The sequence below is a fragment of the Ochotona princeps genome, chromosome 4 (genome assembly GCF_030435755.1).
Source record: "Ochotona princeps isolate mOchPri1 chromosome 4, mOchPri1.hap1, whole genome shotgun sequence".
Taxonomy (NCBI): domain Eukaryota; kingdom Metazoa; phylum Chordata; class Mammalia; order Lagomorpha; family Ochotonidae; genus Ochotona; species Ochotona princeps.
Genome location: NC_080835.1, coordinates 36,816,676 through 36,839,177, shown reverse-complemented (window position 1 = coordinate 36,839,177; position 22,502 = coordinate 36,816,676). Strand labels below are relative to the sequence as shown.

At 37.0% G+C, this 22,502-nt stretch overlaps 1 protein-coding gene across 1 annotated transcript in view; it reads left to right on the top strand.

Moving 5' to 3' along the window:
* The window catches only part of NELL1 (neural EGFL like 1), an 860,846-nt gene that overhangs the window by 252,760 nt on the left and 585,584 nt on the right, over positions 1 to 22,502 (top strand). Inside the window, exon 12 of the mRNA XM_058663250.1 lies at positions 8,445 to 8,573. Coding sequence (XP_058519233.1) covers positions 8,445 to 8,573 — 129 coding nt within the window. The remainder of the gene's footprint in view (positions 1 to 8,444; positions 8,574 to 22,502) is intronic.

The window sequence follows — 22,502 nt, the reverse complement described above, 5'->3', positions numbered from 1 at the left end:
ACGCGGGTGCAGGGTCCAAAAGCATTGGGCGGACTGCTTTCCCAGGCCACAAGCAGGGAGCTGGATGGGAAGTGGAGCTGCCGGGATTAGAACCGGTGCCCATATGGGATCCCGGGGCTTTCAAGGCGAGGACTTTAGCCGCTAGGCAATGGCGCCGGGCCCACAAAAATAAATCTTTAAAAAAGTGTATTGGAAGAGATAAGTTGTAATCAATTACTTTATACAATATGATGTTTTGATAAGTGTAAATATTGTGTAATGACTAAATTTAATTAGCTTATCTATCATACTTTCTTTTGAAATATTTGTTTAATGTAAAGGGAAGAGATTTCATGCATTCCATTTGTTGAATTCCAAGAAAGCAACCACACTTCCCTCATTCCTCTGTTCCCCTTTAATGCCCTTCACACCTTCTTGTCTTTGCCTTAGATTTTGCAAAGACATTACTTTAATACGCTCTAGATACACAGGTTTAATTCACACACACACACACACACACACACACACACACATCATGTTTTATATATATAGTCGTCATCAGTTGACGGACATCTGGGTTGATTCTATATCTTGGCCATAGTGAATTGAGCTGTTATAAACATGGGGATATTAATATTTCTTTCAAATTATGATTTTATCATGTTTAGGTAAATTCTCCGGAGGTGGATGCTGGGTCATATTTTAGACCTAGTTTTGGATTTCTAAAGAATCTCCATACTGTCTTCCATATGTTTGTATTAGTTTACATTACCAATAAAGCTGCATTAAGGTACCTTTCTCCCAACATCCTTGGCAACGTTTATTTTTTTTGAGGTTTGGATGATAGTTATTCTAACTGGAATGAGGTGAAACCTCTTTGTTGTTTATTTGTTTTGTATTTCCCTGATGGCCAGTGTTCCTGAGCAGTTTTTCATGTGTCTGTTGCTCATTTGTATTTCAGTCTTTGGAAAATGCCTGTTCATTTCCTTTAATCATTTCTTAACAGAATTGTTTGTGTTGGTGTTGTGTTTTTGGGCTCTTTTTAGATCTTGGTTGTTAATACCTTATCAGTTATGTAGCTTGCAAGTATTTTCTCCCATTCTGATGGTTGTATCTTCTCTTTGGCTCTTGTTTCCTTTTCAGTACAAAAGCTTTTTAGCTTGATGTCATTACATTAGTCTATCTTCTTCATTGCAAGAGCTTCTACAGTCTTTTCTGAGAAGTCCTTTTCTGTACCAATATCTTGAAGGTTTCCCATAGTAATTTGATGGTATTAGGTAACAGAATTACATTATTGATCCATTTTGATTTGATTTTTGTATATGTACGTGTAGATCCAATTTGTTCAGAACCATTTGTTGAAAAGACTGTCCTTCCCCTAGGTATTAAATTTAGCTTGTCTATCAAAGATTAATTGGTTGCAGATATATAGATCAATTTCTGGTATTTCTCTGCTGTTCCTTTTTTCCCCCTACATTTTTGACAGAATCAGACTACTCTTATTATAACTATGTCTTAGTTTGTTATTATGATGCCTCTGACTTTGCTTTTGTTGTTTAAGATTGCTTTAGTAAGCATGATAATCTCAAGTTGGGACTATTTTGTTGTAAATGGTAGGATTTAATTCTTTTTCGTTGCTGAGCAGTATTCTATAGAATAGACATACCACAGTTTTTCTGTTCATTCGTCTGTTCACAGATATCTTTGCAGTTTCCATGTCTTTGCTATTGTGAATTGCAAATAAGTATAGGATTGTAGGTGGTTTGCATGCAGATTTCATTTCCTTTGGATATATTCCAAGGGATGGGTTGGCTGGTCAATATATTTATACAGCGTGATACTAGACTTTTTATCTTTACCTATAGCTACCATGTCATGATGCATTTAAATGCCAGAAGCTATTTTAACTTAATGAGGGACTACATTGCTGTGATAATTCAGGCAATAATAGTGAGGTTGAGGCAGGGGCAGAAAAGGAGAGAGGAAAGAAAGAACTCATATATTTACAAAACTGTGTTGTGGTTAATTCTGAATTTATTATGTGGTTAAAGAAAAGATCGCTTTAGCTATTCTGGTCTCTCCTGTTTCCAATTACATGTCCTTAACATTTTGGTTGGGATTGCATTGAATCTAAATTGCTTTGGGTAGTGTACTCATTTTGATATTATTTCTTCCAATCCATGAACATGTAAAACTTTTCCATTTTGGGGGGTGGGTATCTTCTATTTCTCTCCTTAATGTTGTGTAATTTCATCATGAACATTCCTTGTGTCCTTGTTAAAGTTATTTCAAGGTATTTAAATGTCTCTGTAGCTATTGTGAGTGGAACTGATCTCAAAAATTCTTTCTCTGCTGTGACATTTTTTGTATATACAGTGGCTGTTGATTTTTGTGTGTTGATTCCGTATCCTACAACTTTACAGAACTCTCTTAAGAGTTACACTAGTCACTGAATGTAGTTACTCAGCTCTCTGCATATGAAACCATGTCATCTGTAAAGGGATAATTTGACTTCCTCGTTCCCAACTTTTACACTTCTTTTTTTATATATTTTTATTAATATTTAGCATTATGTGACAGTTTCATAGGCTCTGGGAATCCCCCCATCCCTCCCCCTCCCCTCCCCCCTGGTAGATTCTTCCACCTTGATGCAGTATTACAGTTCAAATTCAATCAAGATTCTTTCCTTGCAAACATATACTAAGCATGGAGTCCAGCTACTTATTGTCCAGATGGGTTGAACAGTTTCTTGGGGAGACCATTTCTGGTCTGAAGTCAGAGCTGGTATAATATCATCACAGTCAATTAGGAGTCCCAATATAACATCAACAGCAATTTGCAATATTATGGAATTGACATGGTTTTGAGTAACCAGTATGTTAAAAAAAAAAAAAAAAACAAGTCCTAACCACAACCTATGATTAGCTCATTGACATCTCAATTTTAGTTTATATACAGGACCGGACCGGCTGCTATATACCTTGAAAAAGCTATAGGGTACCATTCAGCTGTCTTGTGTCTATTTCATTTTAGTATTTAGCCATTTGTTGTTAAATAGCGATATTTAAGATCTGCTCTATAGCAACAGTACAGAATGCAATATGTTATTATTAATTCTTGAGTAAAATGGGAAGTGCTTGGATAATTTTCAAGAGAGTTATATGTTTCCATGTATGTGTTAAAAACTTCTGTTGGAAATTGATTAGTTGTGTGAAAGAAAGAGAAGGAAGGTGACCAAGGAGATACCTGTTTGAGATATGATAGTAATTTGGAATAGCGTGTGTTTCTCTGATTGCTGTGGAGTGAGAGAGATTGAGATCAACTTACATTTATGAAACGAAGTTTATGAAATTTATGGAAGCTCATATTTGAGGAGTGAGGGCAAAGGTGATTCTTATTTTTGTTGTTGGGTATATAAAGGTACCACAGATGAGTAGGGAGGTCAAATCAAGAGCTTAGTTTTAGCTGGGTGAGCAATAAGAGGCCTGTGAGGATATCTGAATATAATGTCAGTGCCTTTGGCCACGGTGATACAGTTAGTGTTGTTTCCTTTATGGTTTCCTTTAGGGATGTGAGGGCCTGTATCACTACCTCTAGAGAAAGGATTTTCTCAATCACAGACCAGAAATAATGGGACACAGGTGTTCAGATTTAATTTCTGGTGAAAACTGAATGGCAGAATCTGCAGTTGGTCCTAAAATGATGCTTTAAAAAATTTTGTATTGTATGAAAGGATTGTAATCCACAATTATTATCAGAGAGTAGTAATTGGGAGTTGTTTGTAATCACGGGCTTTTAAATCTCAGAATTGCTTGCTTACTTGTCTTAATAAAAATTTCATTTACATGATCATTTTCCCACTTACTAGGTAGCTTACCTAGGGTAAATAAAAATGCAGACACATTTTCCTAATCTGTAAGATAAGAGTGATTTTTAGGGTTCTGAGCTTTTAACAATGCAATATGTGCAACATGCTATTCCTGGCCAGATGAAAGAAGCTGATTAATGGCAGCTTTTGTAATTAAAATGTGGTTTGTGTTTGGCCAGCACAACTTAAAAAGTATCATTATGTAGTTCTAGTTATAGAATGATTTCAAAGACTCTACAGTCTCTTTTTGAAAATAGCAAAGTAAAACAATGTAACTATGGGGTGGTTTATTTATAAATATGTTCCATAATGTGATCACATGTTCTAATGAAGAAGAAAAATAATGTGTAAAAATGCTATTGACTGAAGAGTCTCATGAATGTGATGAAATGGATTAAATCATTGCTTGTGACTCTAGGGTATCATGTCTTAGTGCTGGTTAAATTTCTGGCTACCCTGCTTGCAGTGCATCTTCCTGTTAATGTTCCTGGGAAGGCAGATAAAGATGCCTCAAGCACATAGTTCCTTTCTATCCATGTAAGAGACTTGGGTGGACTCCTCCGTGCTGGGTTCAGCCTGGTACAGTCCTGATTATTGTGGTCATTTTGTTGAGCAAAACAGTAGATGGATGATTTTCTCTCTGTGTCTCTGTTTACCTTTGCTGCTGTGCCATAAATAAATGAGTGAATCTTTTAATAATTTTCTCATTTTTGGGCCCGACGGCGTGGCCTAGCGGTTAAAGTCCTCGCCTTGGGCGCCCCTGGATCCCATATGGGCGCCGGTTCTAATCCCGGCAGCTCCACTTCCCATCCAGCTCCCTGCTTGTGGCCTGGGAAAGCAGTTGAGGACGGCCCAAAGCTTTGGGACCCTTCACCCACATGGGAGACCCAGAAGAGGTTCCAGGTTCCTGGCTTCGGATTGGCGCACTGGCCCGTTGTGGCTCACTTGGGGAGTGAAACATCGGATGGAAGATCTTCCTCTCTGTCTCTCCTCCTCTCTGTATATCTGGCTTTCCAATAATAATAAAAATCTTAAAAAAAAAAAAGAATTTTCCCATTTTTGTCAAATGGTCAGGTTCAACCAAACTGGATATGACATTACCTTGTTTTGTTACATGAGCCCTTTATTATCTTTGAAATACAGTTTGCCCACTTCCTGCATTGTGATTTAACAAGGCACATGTTTGATAGAGAGCTACACATTAGAAAATAAAAATTTTAATGCCCTATATCTTAATTTTAATTGATAAAAATAATTGTGCATGTCTGTGGGGTTGTATTTCTAGTTTTTATGAAGTTTACATTTATGTTTACAATTGTTTAAGGATACTTGCTCAGGCTGTAAAAAGTGGGTAGAAAGAAAGGAAATAGAAGCATGAACAAAGATGACATGTACTGAAGGACATTTATATGACATTGAGTCAGTGTTTTAAAATGAAGAACAATATGACAACTTAATTATTGATCACTTCATGACATTTCCTGTAGCAAAGAGAGCTGTGATGGCTAAAAAATTGCCACTTTGGTAGCAAAAACATCAAGTACTTTGCATTATAATGACTCTTGTAAGCCTTTCAAACACTAATAGGAGAATTCTCAACTGCCTGATACTTCAGATTTCTAGTAAGGTAAGCTGTTGTTCTGATTTTAATTGGGAAAATCACCATTTGGTAGGTCAGAGGTGAGTGAGGCTGACTGTAGTAACACCCTGGTCACCTAGGGCAGTTTATTTACTCTCTAATGTCTCAAGGAGTGACTATATCTTTCATTTTTTAATCAGCAGGTTTTCTGTCTGAGAGGGTATTTGGTAGAGTAAGAAGCACTTGGTGAATAGAGTTATCCAAACCTAACTTAGAATTAACATCTTCACTTACTGGTTAGATATTGGCTTGTTTAAACTTTTTCTTTATATATTAAAGGCAGAGAAAATAGTATTTTAAAGTTCTTTTTAACTTTAGTCAACATTATCAATGTTGTTATTGTGATATTTTTCATTAATTTATTCTTTTTATGATAAAATTCCAAAGGCTCTGGGATTTACATTCCCTATTCCCCTCAATGATTTTTCCCTATTTTATTTCAATAATACAGTCCTTCAGAAAACAGTAATAAGTTCATTGTTGTTATTTAAGTGCATCCTGACATTGTACGTATGGAGAATGGCAGAGTCCAGCATTCTATTGTTTTTTTTAAAATGTTTTTATTTTGAATTTTAAATTATGTGGTACAATTTTGTATAGGCTGGGATCACCGCCCCCCCCAAACTCCCACCCCCGTCAGATTTTTCCCATTTTGTTACAATAGTGTAGTCCTTCATAAGGAATCATAATTCTATCAGCCTCTTATCTGAGTGCACCCCAACGTTGTTGGTGCAACGTCAGATAGTCCAGCATCCTGTTGTCTACATATGTCCAGCAGTCTACTGTTATCATGATGGAAGTCATTTACGGAATTGATTAGTACATATCAAAAATTCTTCAATGTTTTCTGTGGCTTACCCATTTAAGTAGTTCAGCAAAATATTGGTAAGGTCTATAGTATCATTCTTATGTAAAGCATCTAGTATAATAACAGACATATTATAGATGCATTAATTGAATTTAATAGCAATGAACATTTTCTTGAGTTTTTTTCTAAATATTGTTAGTTTAAAGTTCTACTTTTAAGTAACATAATTTTAGAATGCTGCAATTGAAAGGGGTTGAGATTGAAGTTTATCTAGTTCTGCAATTTTAATAGTTTTAATCTAGAAACTGGTTACTTGGTCAGTATACTAAAATATAGACTCATAACTTCTGTTTCAATCAAGAGCAATGTTCTTAAACCCTGTATAGCAATTCATCTGTTTCTCAGTCTATGAAGACCAAAACAATTTGAAAGTCATTGGTGTCATTCATAGCTTTGTAGATAAAGTAGTTTATAATGTTTGTTAGCTGCAGACCTGAATTAAAAATTAAATCTCCTGGTATCAGATTGATCATTTTCTATGATACCACAATATGTGACATGTCATGGTAATTGTTATTCACTAAAATGTACTGATTTAAATATGATAAAGGATTTTTATATTTCTTATCATATTTAGACTTTACAAGTTCCTCTTAGTTCATTTGCAAATTTTGTATAATATGTGAAAAGTTGGTGGCGCTATCAATGAAATAAGGGGAAAATAAGGGGAAAAAATCAGAGACCTGAAACATTGAAAATGTATGATTCCATCTTACTGGAATGGGATTTGCTAGTGTGAGATGTGTAAGGCAGAGTTTTTGCAGCATATATTCTTTAGTGAATAAAGTAGGAAAAATCAACTTTTTGGAAGGAAAATTGTCAGTACAGATTCTAGGTTGTGGCCTTGAAGAGCAAACTTTGATCTCCTTCAGGCATAGAGGGAGAATTTATTCTACCTGTGTGGCTGAATTCTCACATCACAAGGCACAAATGTGGTCGAAAGTGATTTGGGGTTGGTAGTTGCCCTAGGCACCTGACAGAAGCTAACGTGAATCTTCTCCCAAAAAATACAATTTTAAAACTAAAACCTTAAATAATCCCTGAATATTAAATTATAAAAATTTGAACTCACAAATTAAAAAAAAGTTGAATCACAAGCAAATCAGGCATAATGGATGATGCTCAGTGCGAACTTCAGACTGAAAAATCAGAGATGGAAAACACTTCTGTTATCATTAAAAAATTTTTTGTGATACATGTTTAGAGAAATTTTTTAAAAAGAAATTAAGGCACTGTCAACATTGATCAAGCAAATTGAAAAATAGATTTCTAGAAAATAAGAATAAGTGAAATTGAAAATGACGTAGGTAACTCAAGAACAGCTCGAGAGAGATTGGATAAAGTCAAAGATAAATATGAAAGTCACACAGAATTCAAAATGGAGAACAGCCAGTTCATGAACTCATGAGTGGAAAAGCTCTCTGTCTTACTCTCTCCCTTGCTGTGTGTGTCTCTAACAAAATAATTTAAAACAAAACTCTTTTTTTCTAAAAAGAATGTTGAGTAAATACAGATTCAAGAATGGTTTAAAAAGTACTATGACATCATTGTATAGAAGCATTGTGTGTAATTTAAACCCTGCAAGTAAGTTAGATGTGCATTTGTGGTAAAATGGAATATTTGTACTATGGCACAGTTTACCACATTGACAAATGAATGCTTTTGGCATTAGCACATTTTCATAGAAAAAAGTGTACTATAGATGGGAAATGCAGTATGGTTTCATTTATGTGAATTTCAAAAATGACAAAATGGTATATTGTTTAGGAATGACAATATGTAACTACATATGGTAAAATAATAAAACTATAAAAAGTGATTAACACTAAATTCAGAATAGTTATCTTTGGCAGTTGGGAGGGGGACCTAATGAGGAGTGAAACATGACATACGGATTCTTAATGTATCCATTTTATTTTATGTATACTCATATACTTTTGATATAATACTTTATTCTAAATTCATAACAAGACAATTATTTAAAAATTACTCTTGTAGAAAGATAGTAAAAAAGCATATTTAATACTTTATTATTTGGAGTTGTTTTAATCTCTTCTTTCATGCTTTAAGAATTCATTTGCTTCTTCTAGGTCATAACTTTTGTGCTGAAGGACCTAAATGTGGTGAAAATTCAGAGTGCAAAAACTGGAATACAAAAGCTACTTGTGAGTGCAAGAACGGTTACATCTCTGTCCAGGGAGACTCTGCCTACTGTGAAGGTAAGGAACATAATAATTCATTTGTGAGAAATGTGCTCTCAGTTCATATGGCTAAAGGTTTTGTATGACTTTGGTATGCTGGCTTACTATATAAAACAGTGTCAACTAGCTAGGGTACTTTGTTCTCTTGGTTTTATCCAGGCTGCTTTGCTTAAGATGGGATAGCAAGATTTTTGAAGGCAGTTTTGAAACACAAAAAGGCAACAGAATAAGAACTATCTAATCCTATGTTCTGCTATCAATGTAAGTTAGCAATCATTGGAACAACTATAAATGCATCATTTTCAGGTTTTTATTTGAGAAAATTGTGATCTAAAAGCACAATTGAGCATTACATGATAACTCGTTTCAAATGATATTTTGGCATTAGCTTGTAACAAAGTACTATCTCATTCACCTGTTGAAGTGAAAATTTTTTGCTTTTTACTTTTGGGTTTCTTAATGAGTGATTCAGGTATTATCAATGACCAAACTTTGCTAAGAGCCACAGTTATAGAGGTTCTCTTAGTTTGGCTCATGGGCTGATACCATTATAGTAGGTTGATGGTCTCAGGCATCTGAGACCCATATTTCCATTCTACCTTCCGTGAACACCTCTTTACAAGTTCAGCCTGCTGTTGGTGAGCATTACATACTCATATTACATCAACATACTAGAGGAGTAAGGTTATCTCAGATCCCGGTCTGAATCTGTAGTGTTTTGATACCTGATTCCATCCATTTCTAACATGTTTACAGGGTCCCTCCCATTATTTCAGAAGAGTTCTAATTGACAAAGTGATAGTTGGGCTGTTTATTCTGGTTTCTGTCAGTTCAATGCCTCCTGTTGTCTTCATTGATTAATATTGAGCCACTGGGGATCTGTTAATCAAATGGTATGGAATTGAATGACTGCTGCAACATGTTGGTTACTGTCTTGCAAATGACTTGGTTCTTGAGTGGGTCAGATTTTCTTCAGGTAGAATTTAATAATTTATAACAGCAGTGCTAAAATCATTTTAATTTTGCTCTTTCTAAATTGCTGAACAGTGCTTAGAGTTTTGGGTTTGACTGAAGAATTTTTAAATGTTTATTTAGCTTTCATTTTCATACTGTATGTATTAGTGATATTTGTCTTTGCTTATTTCATAAGCATAATGATCTATAGGTGCATTCATTTTTCACAAATCTAATTATGGCTAGTGTTCAGCTCCTGGTAGGTAGCCTCTGTTTTAATTTCATTTGAAAGATCTTCCTAATTGCTACCATTCTTCTAATTATCAATAATTCTAGTTAATGGATCCCCCATCATTTTAACAATTCCTTCTTTTTTGCTTACTTTATAAATTTGAACTTGATTAGGAGAGCATGCTACTTGAGAGAACAAAGCTATCCTTTGATTCTAAACTTTTCACTTACCTTTTAATACCATTTTAGATATTTGTTAATTTAGAGGAACGGAATTATTAACGCCAGTATTTCATAGTAAATCTTACTGTATGCTATTTTCTATCAAGCAATTATATATTAAAAATTAAAGATGTGAACATTCTCTCCTCCACTTACCATGGTAAATTCTTTTAAGTCAGGTGATATTTTAGTATATATGGTAACAGACTGAAAAATTATAAAAATGATGCAAGAAACAACAAAATTATTCAAATACTGAATTCATCACTGTAGACCTTCTAGTCTGGAATCAGGATACTCACCATTCCTGGGCCTTCCTTTATCTGTTGAGACTTGGAAGAACAGAAAGGAAAATTTCTGATGTTAATGCTGTTAGGAACTTTGATTCTGCATTGACACTGCTTTTTATTATGTAAATCCAGTTTTTCCAAGACTTGTATGTGATAATAAATCTGCCTTTTCTATATATGGCCTGATTTTATAGATCACATTATGTCAGATGCAAATCACTGCTTTTGTAGATATGCTACTGCTTATCTTAGTATGTGAACTGGCATTTCATCACCATGTAATGTGATGTTATTTTGAGTAATGGTGATGCACAGGGTCTTTAGTTATGTCTCTTATCAGGAGGACTTTCCAAAAGTTCCAGATGGTTTATAAGGAGAAGTGGCTAAATATTGGAGCCTCCTGGCAAGTAAGAATGGAAATCAGGCATAAGTTTAAATCAAAAACTGGGTATCTGAATGAGAAGCACTGAAAATCACGTAGAGAGAATATCAACAATTAGAGCAGATCTCTTTCTTTCATTCCATTCTGTCGTCTTTACATGCTGAACTATGGTCTCTGTATACTTTTGTGATTTCATGGTAGCAGCCACAGCTCCAGTCATGGTGTCCTCCTACCAGCATCCCCATAAAAGGGAAAAGAGGAAGGGTCAGGGGATACCAACTATCTCTGTGTGGGGTTAAATTCTTTTATATCCAAAGAAAGCCCTTGTAGAGGAGTCACCTGTCCCCGTCTCTACCATTACCATGTGCAGAGGACTAATTTTGTCTCCCTCTTCAGATCTGGGCTACATCCCGCCCCCATGTCCAAGCAGACCAGTGTTTGGGTAAAGGGAATGACGTGACCAACACTAGTTTGGGTTAACTCTGATTATCATCTGAAGTTAGAGTAGGGGTTGAAGTAGGAGTTTCTGGACATTTACCCAACTTTCTCCTGAGAAATACCTTCCGGAATAATCTGATAGAAAGTGTCAGATGATAGCTGAGAATCAGAGGCGAGGCTCATTGTCCCACCTACCTTAAACAGAACTAGATACTTAGAAACTACTTCAGGCAGGTTATTTTTCATCCAGGGTAAATGGAGTGAAAATGACCCATACTGTAAAAACCACAATGAACAAGACTAGCTGGCAAATTAAAACAAAATATTACAGACATTGTCCAAGCTATCTTGTAAGGTCTGTTCAGGCTCTCTTTGGAAAAAGAAGTACAAAAGACATTCCATTTTCTTAACTTGCTGGGCTAGTAGCAGAGTTGTGGCATATTAAGGACTCCTATTCTGCAGAGATTGTCAGAGAAACTGCAGTAGGGAAGATATCAGAACTTCTAGCCAATCAATAAAAGATAATAAGCCCCTTTGTCAGCTATGATACAATTCACAGGAGGCCATTTCATTTCTCCTTGTCCAGTTCAAGCTGGAATACTCCTCATTTTGATAAGTGCTCTGGTTGGCATTTACTATTTTATGAATCTTTTGGGCTGAGACTTCTTTTCCTTTGTGATGACATTTTCAATCAGTTGGATTTTGATAGTTTTTTGCATTAGTTTAAATTAGAAGTAATGTCTTGAGGAAGTATAGCAATGGGTATATCCTACTCCTGCTTTTACCTTTTGGTTTAAAAATCTATGTGTATAGAGTGTCATAAACTTTTCTTCCTTTGGCAGAAAGTTATTTCAAATAAGGACAAAGAACATTGTAATCTGTGTATTAATCTTCCAGATATGTAAATTTTCACAATAAATGCAATAAAGAATTCTTTTACTTGCACAGTGTTCTGAATTGTTCAGACTCTATGTGTGTTACGTGTTTGAGCCTTACGGTAAATCTGTGAGAAAAATCAAGAGTGGAAGTGCTATCTACTGTTAACACTCTTTTAGCAATTCAGACACCAAGACTCAGAGAAATGAAGATGAAACCCAACTCAGTTTTTTTTCTCCTGTGCTTTATTCCCTGGCTTTTGCTTCTCTATACCTAATCACTGTTGATATTTCACATATTTGCTGCATCATGTTTGGCTAATGAAACATCGGTAGGAGTGAGATGAATTTCAGATAGAAGCTCTGAGTTTTTATTTTTTTGGTTTCTGCCTCATTGTGTTTTCTCTCTGACATAATAACTGGCATCAGTCCAGATCAAAGATTCTCAGCTTCTCTTTCGGTTAGGGCACCAAAATGAAGAGGATGTGGAACAGGGTGACAACTGACAATTAATGGACAGTATGGCACAAGTGAGAAATCATTTTTGTGTCACTGAAATTTGCAAAATTTGGGAGTCTGAACTATCATTTATGTGTACATAACTTAGCTTACCAGTATGTCACCTGCTGTAAATTAATTACAATGGTTATTGCCAGCTCACAACTGAAAGACATTTTTAGTAGAGCAAATATTCAGCGTCATCAGAAAAAGTGCAAATTGTTTGAGTCATCAGTAATCTGTTTTAGCCTTACTGCCACACAGTCATAAATTAGTGTTTTGTTCTGCCAAATCCAATGTGGTAAATTGGATTCGCTAATTAAGATGATCATAACGCAATGTACTATCCACTAAACATGTGATAGATCCCATCAGTGTAAGTATTATTGCCATTATTGTATTTTATATTTGTGAGGATGGTTCTTGAAGTTGAGACATTGTGTGATCATTGAGGCCAATACTTTGAGAATATGTGCTCCCTATATTCATCTTGTCAGGTAGAAATGGACAAGTGTTTTCAGATGGAAGAATCAGGTTTTATCAGTTCTTCCAGGGGGATGTTGTTGGCAGTGGGTGTTAAGCATAATGATTTAGACAGATGAACTCCTTTCTTCCTCAGCAAAACATAAGTGGAACTGTGTTCAGAGAAATATTTAGGAAAAAATCGCCTGTTTTTGTGTGAATTTAATCGGTTCATGCAAGAAAGCTACTGTGAAGTCTGGAGCATAGCAACTGGTTATCAGGGTGACTTATAACTTTCTTCACGTGACTGCAGGTGATGATGAAGCGTCTGATGCTTTGAGCAGTGAGATGCCAGGGAAGTGGTAGAGCAGAGTTCAAAGAGAAAGCAGTCCTCAGAATAGCCCTGCAGGTAGATATTGAACGGAGGCAGAAACAAGATTTTGTACACTCTTGTGTAAGAGACTGTGTGGGAAAATAACGTAGTGTGGTTAATTATACTTTTAATTATCCAGCAATTAATCAGGTAACACTGCTTTTTTGTTTTAAATCTAAATGTTTTGCATTTTACCGAACACATAAGCATTGTGAACTGCTTGGCCCGTTTATACTCAAATCCTGCCTTTACTCTCCTGAAGTTTTGATTTTGACAGGACAGGTATCAAAAGACTGTTCTGATTATCCATTGTTAGCAAACTGCGTTTCATTATTCCCACACGTATATTTCCCAAGCTCTCAAAATGCTTCAGATGGAAATACCTTGGGGTATCCATTTTGACTTTCTGTTAACAGATCTCTGCATGAGCCATGATAACTTATCTAGATATCTGTGAAATCTCCCCTGTATGTAGAGATGTAGCCTTTGCTATGATCAGAATAACTGACAAGTCATCTTCCTGCAAGCAGCTCATGCAGCTGAACCTATTTCCTGGACTCCCGCCACCCCCAGCGCTATCTCTGTTTCTTATACGCTAGCCTGCTTTGCAAAAGCATCTGTTCCTGATGTTTTGCCATCCAGCCCCCACTTACACTCTTCCTAACCCCCCCATGCCAACACTTCTTAGAATTGTAACATAAATTAAACAAGCTTCAAATCCAAAACCCTGGTTGTTGAACTTGGGTTAAACCGAGGAGCTAAAGGTACTTTAAAGCAACTGGGGCAGTCATCACAGCTAGAGGTTAAATGTCATTGCTCTTTTTTTGAAACTGTATTTATAAAGCTCATTTGTAAGACATTATTGGGATTTTTAGTTGTTTCCTTGTGATAAAAATGTAGTAAGCACTGATTAGGTTTCCAAGTAAGTTCACAGAAACCCAGTTAGTTCATAATGTAGCTGAACTACTGAACTGCAAAGCTCCTATGGGTTCCAGAGTCCTGAGAGTAGAGACACATGCTCTTATCTCCCAGGCCCAGGTAATTGAACATCCATTCTCTCAATTGTTCCATTCACAAGATGTAGATATCCTTGATTCCATTCTTCTGCTCACCTCCAACATCCACTGTAACACAAATCACAAATACCCAATCCTTACAAGCTTCACCGTTTTCAGCCTGCTTCTGGCCTCTTGCAGCATCTGATGTCTAGTGAGCACGATATACACTCTTGCAACTCCACATTTCCCTCTTCGTAGGCCTTTTTTTCAGATATCTTCTGAAGTGAGCTTTTAAAGTGTAAGTTAGAAGAAGTAAAGAGGAGAGGAGACAAAGTGAGCAAGAAAGAATCCAAACTGATCCATGCCTTTATTTATAGGAAAGTTGTGTCAGACACTTTGGTGTCCACCCTCTTGTGGGCCTATCATGTGCCATATATGACATTGCAGGTTGCCTTGGAATGGGAGAGTGAATAGAAAATTATCAGCAGAAGGGTTCTACGGGCCAGGGCTGTGCAAATGTCATTGGCCAGAATCCAGCCATTGGTTATACCTAAGTGCACGTAAGGTTGGCAAATGCCATCCCGCTGTGTGTCTAGGAAGATATATAATTTGTTTTGTTAATTAGCTTTCTGATCTTGGGAGGCTTTTTTTGTCACTAAATTAAAAAAAAATGTCTCCCTCATTAAGTTTAAGCCTTTAAGCATTGATTTTTTCTTGTGTTCTCAGTGGTCCTCTGACTTCAGGTAATTATATTGAAACTTACTCAAAGACTTAATAGGATTTAGCTACCTATTTCCCTTCTATTTTCTTGCTTTCATTATCGCTGGCTTTACCCATGGTCACTACTATATGATCTCAGCTGTATTTTTTAAAGCTCTAATATTTGAAAAATGTATTTTACTGAGGCATGAGACTTATATATATATATATATATATATATATATATATATGTATATATATATATATTTATGGGTTTTTAAAGATTTATTTATTGAAAGGTGGAGTTATAGGTAGAGAGGTAGAGATAATTAGAGACGATGCCCTGGGATGGGCCATGTTGAAACTTGGAGCCCAGAACAAGCCCAGTCTCACAAGTAGGTGCTGGGCCAAGCACCTGGGACATATTGTGTAGCTTTTCTAGGCAAATTAGCAGAGAGGTGGGTCAGAAATGGAGCCACTGGGTTTCCAACTTGTACCCATACTGGCATTGTAATGGCGGCTTACTTGCTGTACTACTATACTAGCTTTGTAGTGTCTCTATACAAGGATTTTCTATGTAATGTCCAATCATGATATGCATTATCCAGTTGCTTAAACATTCAATGTTTCTTTATGGTAAAAATACTAGAAATATTTTTCTGTTTTTTTTTTCTTGTAGAAATATATCGGCTCATATTGTAAAGTTGCCCAGCTCTTCATTTTATGCAACCAAAATTCATAGTATCTCCCATGTGAAGTTCTCAGTTTTATTCTAAGAGGAAAACTATTAATAACATGAACTTACACACATTTTTGAAAAGATTTATTTTTATTTTCCTTGGAAAGTCAGATAGACAGAGAGGAAGATCTTCTGTTTGTGGCTTTATTCCCCAAGCAGCCACAACGGCTGGAGCTGTGCCGATCCAAAGCCAGGATCCAGGAACTTCTTCTGGGTCTCCCACATGGGTACAGGATCCCAAGGTTTTGGGCCATCTTCAACTGCTTTTCTAGGCTACAGGCATGGAGCTGGATGGGAAGCGGGGCCATTGGGATTAGCACCAGCTCCCAGATGGGATCCTGGTGCGTGCAAGGTGAGGACTTTAGCAGCTAGGCTAATGTGCCAGGCCCTACTCACATTTTTAAATGATCACTATCCATCTAACATTGTTAGGGATAAATGTATTCTGTCTTACTAGTTAAGCGAATCCTTGCATTTTAAATTTTAGGCAGTTTGCAAAACAATGTGAAAAACTCAAAGCAGTGAGAATATAGAATAAAAAATTTTAAGCAGAGGGATAAATCAGGTAATCCCTTTCTGAAGTTTACCTTTGTCTGTGTATAGCCTCAAATATTTCTTGTCTTGCTTCTTTTTTCCTTGAAAAATCTCAGAGAGGTGCTGTAGAAAAGAACGTTAAGCGAGGAATAGGAACGGGGAAATCTCACTGAACTTGGCTGTGTCATGTACTAGCTGAGTAGCCTCAGAAAGTCACCTGCTTCTTTTGTGCCCTGTTTTTTTTCTCAGACCAAAATGACGTGTAGATAAGACCTACTTCACCAACTGGTTGTGAAAGTTAAATAAGGTATTGAACATGAACACATTTTTAAAGGCTCATCATAACTAGGCAAAATGTTTATGAAAATAATGATTTAACTCTACATCTTTATGATGATTATCCATATATTTGTTAGTGGGAGTGCTTGGACTGGAGCTAAGGTCTTCAGATGTTCCTCTTCTATACATTTTTGTATGCATGCTCTGGAAATATTCAAATGTCTAGCTATATAGACATATACACACTGTTTTGTATTGTACCACTGTTGAGTTTATAAAAGAGAAAAATCTGTGTTGTGCAACTCCAGGGAGGATCCTTAATGTGGTAATTTAGATGGATGTAACGTGGAGTCTGTCCAGTTTTACATGGAGTCCAACCAGGGGCAGAAAGGAAAATGTTAAGACCAATGTTTTGTACCATTCTTTCAGCGAACATTGATATGTATCTGTGTGGTTGGAGTCCTGTGTTTGCTTCTGGAGTCTAAAGGTGATTAATCCATAGATCCTGTGCTCAAGGAGCTTACTGTCTAAACAGGAAGGGGTCCTTACAATCAGATAATGAAAATTCAGTAGGCTGTACGTCATCCAAGGATTTCAGTTTCTTGGTGGGAGGAATGTGTTCTGCTAATGTGTATTCACAGGTTTGTAAGAGGCAGGGATGATGAACTGATAATTTAAACTGGGTCCTTAAGAATGAGATGATCTGGGGCCTGGCATGGTAGCCTAGTGGCTAACGTCCCTGCCTTGCATATGCCGGGATCCCATATGGGTGTTCATTCTAATCCTGGAGGTCCCCTCTTCCCATATAGCCCCCTGCTTATGGCTTGGGAAAGCAATCGAGGATGGCCCAAAACCTTGGGACCCTGTACCCCATGTGGGAGACTCAGTGGAGGCTCCGGGCTCCTGGCTTCGGATCGGCATAATTGTGGCTGTTGTGGCCACTTGGAGAGTGAATCAGCAAATGGAAGATCTTCCTCTCTGTCTCTCCTCCTCTCTGCATATCTGAGTTTACAATAAAATAATATATATATTTTTTAAAAGAATGAGATGGTCTGTAAGAGGGAATGTGAAGAAAGGCCATTGTTGCGGGAGGGAAATCAATACATTCAATACCCCAATGAATTCAGTAGTGCTAGAACATCAGATGTTTTGTAGGAAAGGAAAATGCAGATGTGGCTTATGCTCAGAAGTTCAAATGTTCTGAGCATGCCTCAACTGTCATTTTATCCTATACACCAGTGTTGCCCATATAGGGTACAGACATCATTGTATTTTTAGAATTGGATCAACTGTGGTTTGTAAAAATGTTATAACTTTCATTTATGTTTATTTACATCTCATCCTTTAGTTCTGATTTTGGTGTAATACTATCATGTGCATGATCATTTGGTGCAATAGAGCATGCCGATATTTAATTAAATCAATACATATTTGCACCTAGGAGATATGTATTCAGCAATTTTACCAATCATGCATGATAAAAGGAGATTATTTTTATAGATTGCATGGAATCTAGGTGAGAGGCTGAGATAGAGAAGAGATAATAGGTTTAAATTGATTGCTATGTTAGGAAAATTATATTCAGAGCCACATTGAGACAGCTTGGGCCAGAGACATGCTGAAGACAAAGAGCCAGTTTAGACAACATTGCTTCAACAGTTGATATTCCCCAGAAGGTCTCTGACTGCGGCTTGGGTGGGAAAAGACATGAACAGTGATTGAGAGCATCAGAAAGAGTACCTTGATTTTGTCTCTGCCTTTCTCCAAATACTTGTGATCATGTTCTTTCTCATTCTTATTTTTGAATTAAAAATTTTTAGGATTTATTTGTTTGTTTGAAAGTCAGAGTTAGAGAGTTAGAACCAGAGAGAGGTCTTTCATCTACTGGTTCACTCCCCAAACAGCTGCAATGGCTAAACTGGAGCCAACGCTATAGCCAAGAGTGTCTTTCCAAGTCTTCCACATGGGTGGCAGGGCTCCATGCCCTGGAGCACTATTCTGCTTGTTTCCCTGGCTATTAGTAGGGAGCTGGACTGAAAGTGGAGCAGCTTGGATACCAGTCAGTGCCCATAAGTGATGCAGGAGTTGCAGCTGGTTGTTTCACCTGTTGTGTCAATAACCCTGGATCTATCTCCTTATTTTTTTTAAAAGATTTATTCATTTTATTACAGCCAGATATACAGACAGGAGGAGAGACAGAGAGGAAGATCTTCTGTCCGATGATTCACTCCCCAAGTGAGCTGCAACGGGCCGGTGCGCTCCGATCCGAAGCCGGGAACCTGGAACCTCTTCCGGGTCTCCCACGCGGGTGCAGGGGCCGCCATCCTCAACTGCTTTCCCAGGCCACAAGCAGGGAATTGGATGGGAAGTGGAGCTGCTGGGACCAGAGCCGGCGCCCATATGGGATCCCGGGGCTTTCAAGGCGAGGACTTTAGCCGCTAGGCCATGCCGCCGGGCCCTATCTTCTTATTTTTAACCATGACTTCATGGTGAGAACCTGGGGTTTCACAGCTGAATCGATCTCACACTGCTTGGTGTTGGGAGGTGCCCTGAAACCGGGAGTACAAGGATAGCATTATAGAATTTTCCTGTGATGTAGTTTTACCCTCAGAAATCACACTAAAACATCTTCAGGACTCTGAAATTTTAAGATTTTAGAGTATCACCTTAAAAGACATGTATATATTACTGTTTTTATAGTACTTAACCTTTTTGTATATAACAAAAAAGGCAAAGAAGAATAGAGTATATCTCGGCTTACTTTTCTGGGAGAAATCCAAGTTTTAGCACTATAGATGATTTTGTCCATTAAAAAAAATAAATGCTTTTGATTTATTTCCAACATGCCTAATATGTCTAGACAGAAATAGGAAGAGCTCCGATCACAACTTTCCCACTTTGTTGCTGCTATTGTGAAGCTTGTCTGGGTAACAAGAACTGTGTAATGCAATTAGAGAACAGCAGAGGACTTGTGAAAAAATGAGGGCTATTTTTGTTACATCCACTATTTTTTTTTAACTCAAGCCTGGGACTTCATCTTTTAGACTTATCCTTTATAAAATTAATGTGCTAATATCCATCTCAGTAGTCTTTTTAAAGAGTTTCTATAAGAACTAAAGTGAGCCAAAATGTATAAGGCAGAAGCCAGTACAAAGTAGTATTTTAGTAAGTGTTAGGGTTTGACTATAATAAAGGTCCAATTAGATATAATGAAGTGCTAATTATATCATTCAGAATATGTGAATAGTGAGGAAGGGAAAAGCTAATTCTTGGCATTAGCAAAAAAAAAATCAAACATAGTTTTGAAAAATCAGGACTACAGTAACTCGGAAGGGTACTGATTGTTTGAAGGGGAAATATGAGGTAGTATAAGCTTATCAAGGTGTGTGATAAAACAGAAACACAAACTAGAAAAAGGGTGAGAGGACATGGAACACGTATGAATAGCACCTCTGAAAAAGCAGAGGTACATAGGAAGAAATGAATGCTTTATGTGCTTGGGACCCAGTGTGGGAGATGGAGAGTGAGCAGTAGGAGTAGAGGAAGGCAGCATCAGGAGATCTTGCAGGATTTATTAGAATTTGGGTTCTACTTTAAAGGCAATGGAAAAAGTTGGCGTTTTTAGAAGGGGTGATTGAATTTACCCTTCTGAAAGGTGATTCTGGCTGCAGCAGAGGATAAAGTGTAGCAGGCAGTCAAGGACATTGATTGTCAGCCTGTAGCAGTTATCTTAGCAAGCTGTAGTGGTGGACAAGGACAAAAAGTGAAAGGAGGAGAAATTAACAGGATTGATTGATGGGGTGGAAGGGGTTGATTAGGTGTTGTATCAAAAGAGATTTTAAAACCTATTCTCTGGGTATGTGATCTATACCACACCGAACTCTTGGGGCTGGACTTGTGGAACTGCTGTGACTCCTGGGACTACTGCATTGTATGTCAAAGTGATGTTTGCATGTTCATTGCATGGCATTAAACATTGCATGTGCGAATCCTGCTTGTCCTGGGCTTCTGATCCAGCTCCCTGCTAATATGCTTGGGAAGTAACAAATGGTGGCTCAAGTCACTGCCACACAAATGGGAGCTCTGGAAGGATTTCCTGGCTCCTGGCTTTAGCTCGGTCTAGCCTCTGTTGTGGAATTTTGTTGCTCATTAGGCCATGAACCACCAGATGAAAAATATCTCTTTCATTCCTCTTCTCCCTCTCCACCTCCCAGCCCCACTACTTGACACTCTTTCAAATAAATACATTTGCTATTTAAGACAGTTTCTTAAAAAATAACAAATATGAAGATCTGCTTAGCACAATACCTAACACCAATGTTAACTTTCCTTTTCATCCAAAAATGCATAGCTAATATCATGCCACCAGTTATTCACTGTTCAGTATTCACATACTGAGCATCCAATCTGTCCCAGGCTCCACACAAGGTAAAAGAGTCAGAGCAAAACAGGAAAAACAATCCAAGTCCTTGTGAACATTTGTAAAGAGATTAACTGCTCAGTTCCATTCTTTCCTCCCAATCTAAACAAATAAACTTATTACCTTTTCAGTCAAATGAGAACATAATTGTGCACAATGCTGAAAACGACACATGAACCATAATCTGTCTAATGAATTGAGTTTCTTTAGCTGGTCTCAGGAAAATTCACATTAGAGTTTTAGGGAGCCAGTTGTCATTTTCAGAAGACAATGTGCATTGCTTAGCAGTAGCAGAAGTGATGAGGAGTTTGAAACAGATGGGAAGAAATCCCTGAATCTGCACAACAGTTGCTTAGAAGCTATTAGCTAGCGTTGGGTTTTCTGTAAACTCTTTCAATACCAAAACATAGAAGGTGCAGTTTTTGTAAAACTAGGAATCCATAATTAAACACATCTCAAGGTATCTTTTTCCACCTTAATATTGTATGCAATGAACAAAATCTGCAAGATGAATGTTTTCGTAAAAAGAATCTGCAGGAATCAGATCTTCATTTGTTCATGCAGAAGTCATTTCTGGTGTAACTGCTGTTATAGGATCTGGGCTAGATCTTGGTTACATAGAAATGGAGCCTAGACAAACTTGGTTTTGATTAGCTCTTAATCTACAGAATAGTTGTAAAAATTGAGAGAATCTTGTGTGAAAGATGCTATAATAACAAAGTGTTATCATGTGCTCAGAAGGAATGCAGGAGTCCCAAGAGGTAGCTTAACTGACTGCACCAAAATGCCCATCCTTGTTATCTTATTTACTCCTAATTGGTAATAAAGAAAGCAGAGCTCAGCATCATACAACTAGCATTTGACAGAGCCAGAAATTACTCTCAACATCTTCTGACACTAACGGTGATTCATAGGTCTATGGAATGGTCCAGGGCAAATATAACTCCTGTTCGTTCCTGTTGCAACTCTTATTTTTCAGGATACATTTGGTTAAGTGTCCATTTTTCCACTTCTAGGCTTTGGCAGATTTATTACATAAAAGTCATATTTTCTTTGAATGTATATTTTTCTTTCTGACACACTAGCTCAGTTAAGAGTTAATTTGCCTTGCTTGGGCATGCTCTGAAAATTGCCCTTGTCCCTTTTCCTTTCTGGGTCTTAATTTTTTAATCAATAGAATACTTCAAAATGAGAGTTGAATACCTCAAGGGAGTGGACAGAAAATTAAGGGAACAACATATATATTAAAGTACTTTATATATTACAGTCTGGTATACAAATGCCTGTCCTTAATATTTATTCTATGTTATATACTTTTAAAAGTCACATATGGAGCATCCTGATATCAAAATTTGGCAAATAAAGGAAAACAAAATGACAAGCCATTGGCTTCTTAAATCTTAACTCAGGTTTAAGGCTCTTTTCATTTTGTTCTCCCCTAAAACATAGTCTCATTGTTTAATATATTTCATACACAGATATTCTCAATTAGTATGGGCAGTTGGCCCAGTGTTTTCTGGGAGTTTTGACTACTCCCTTAATTGCTGAAGTTG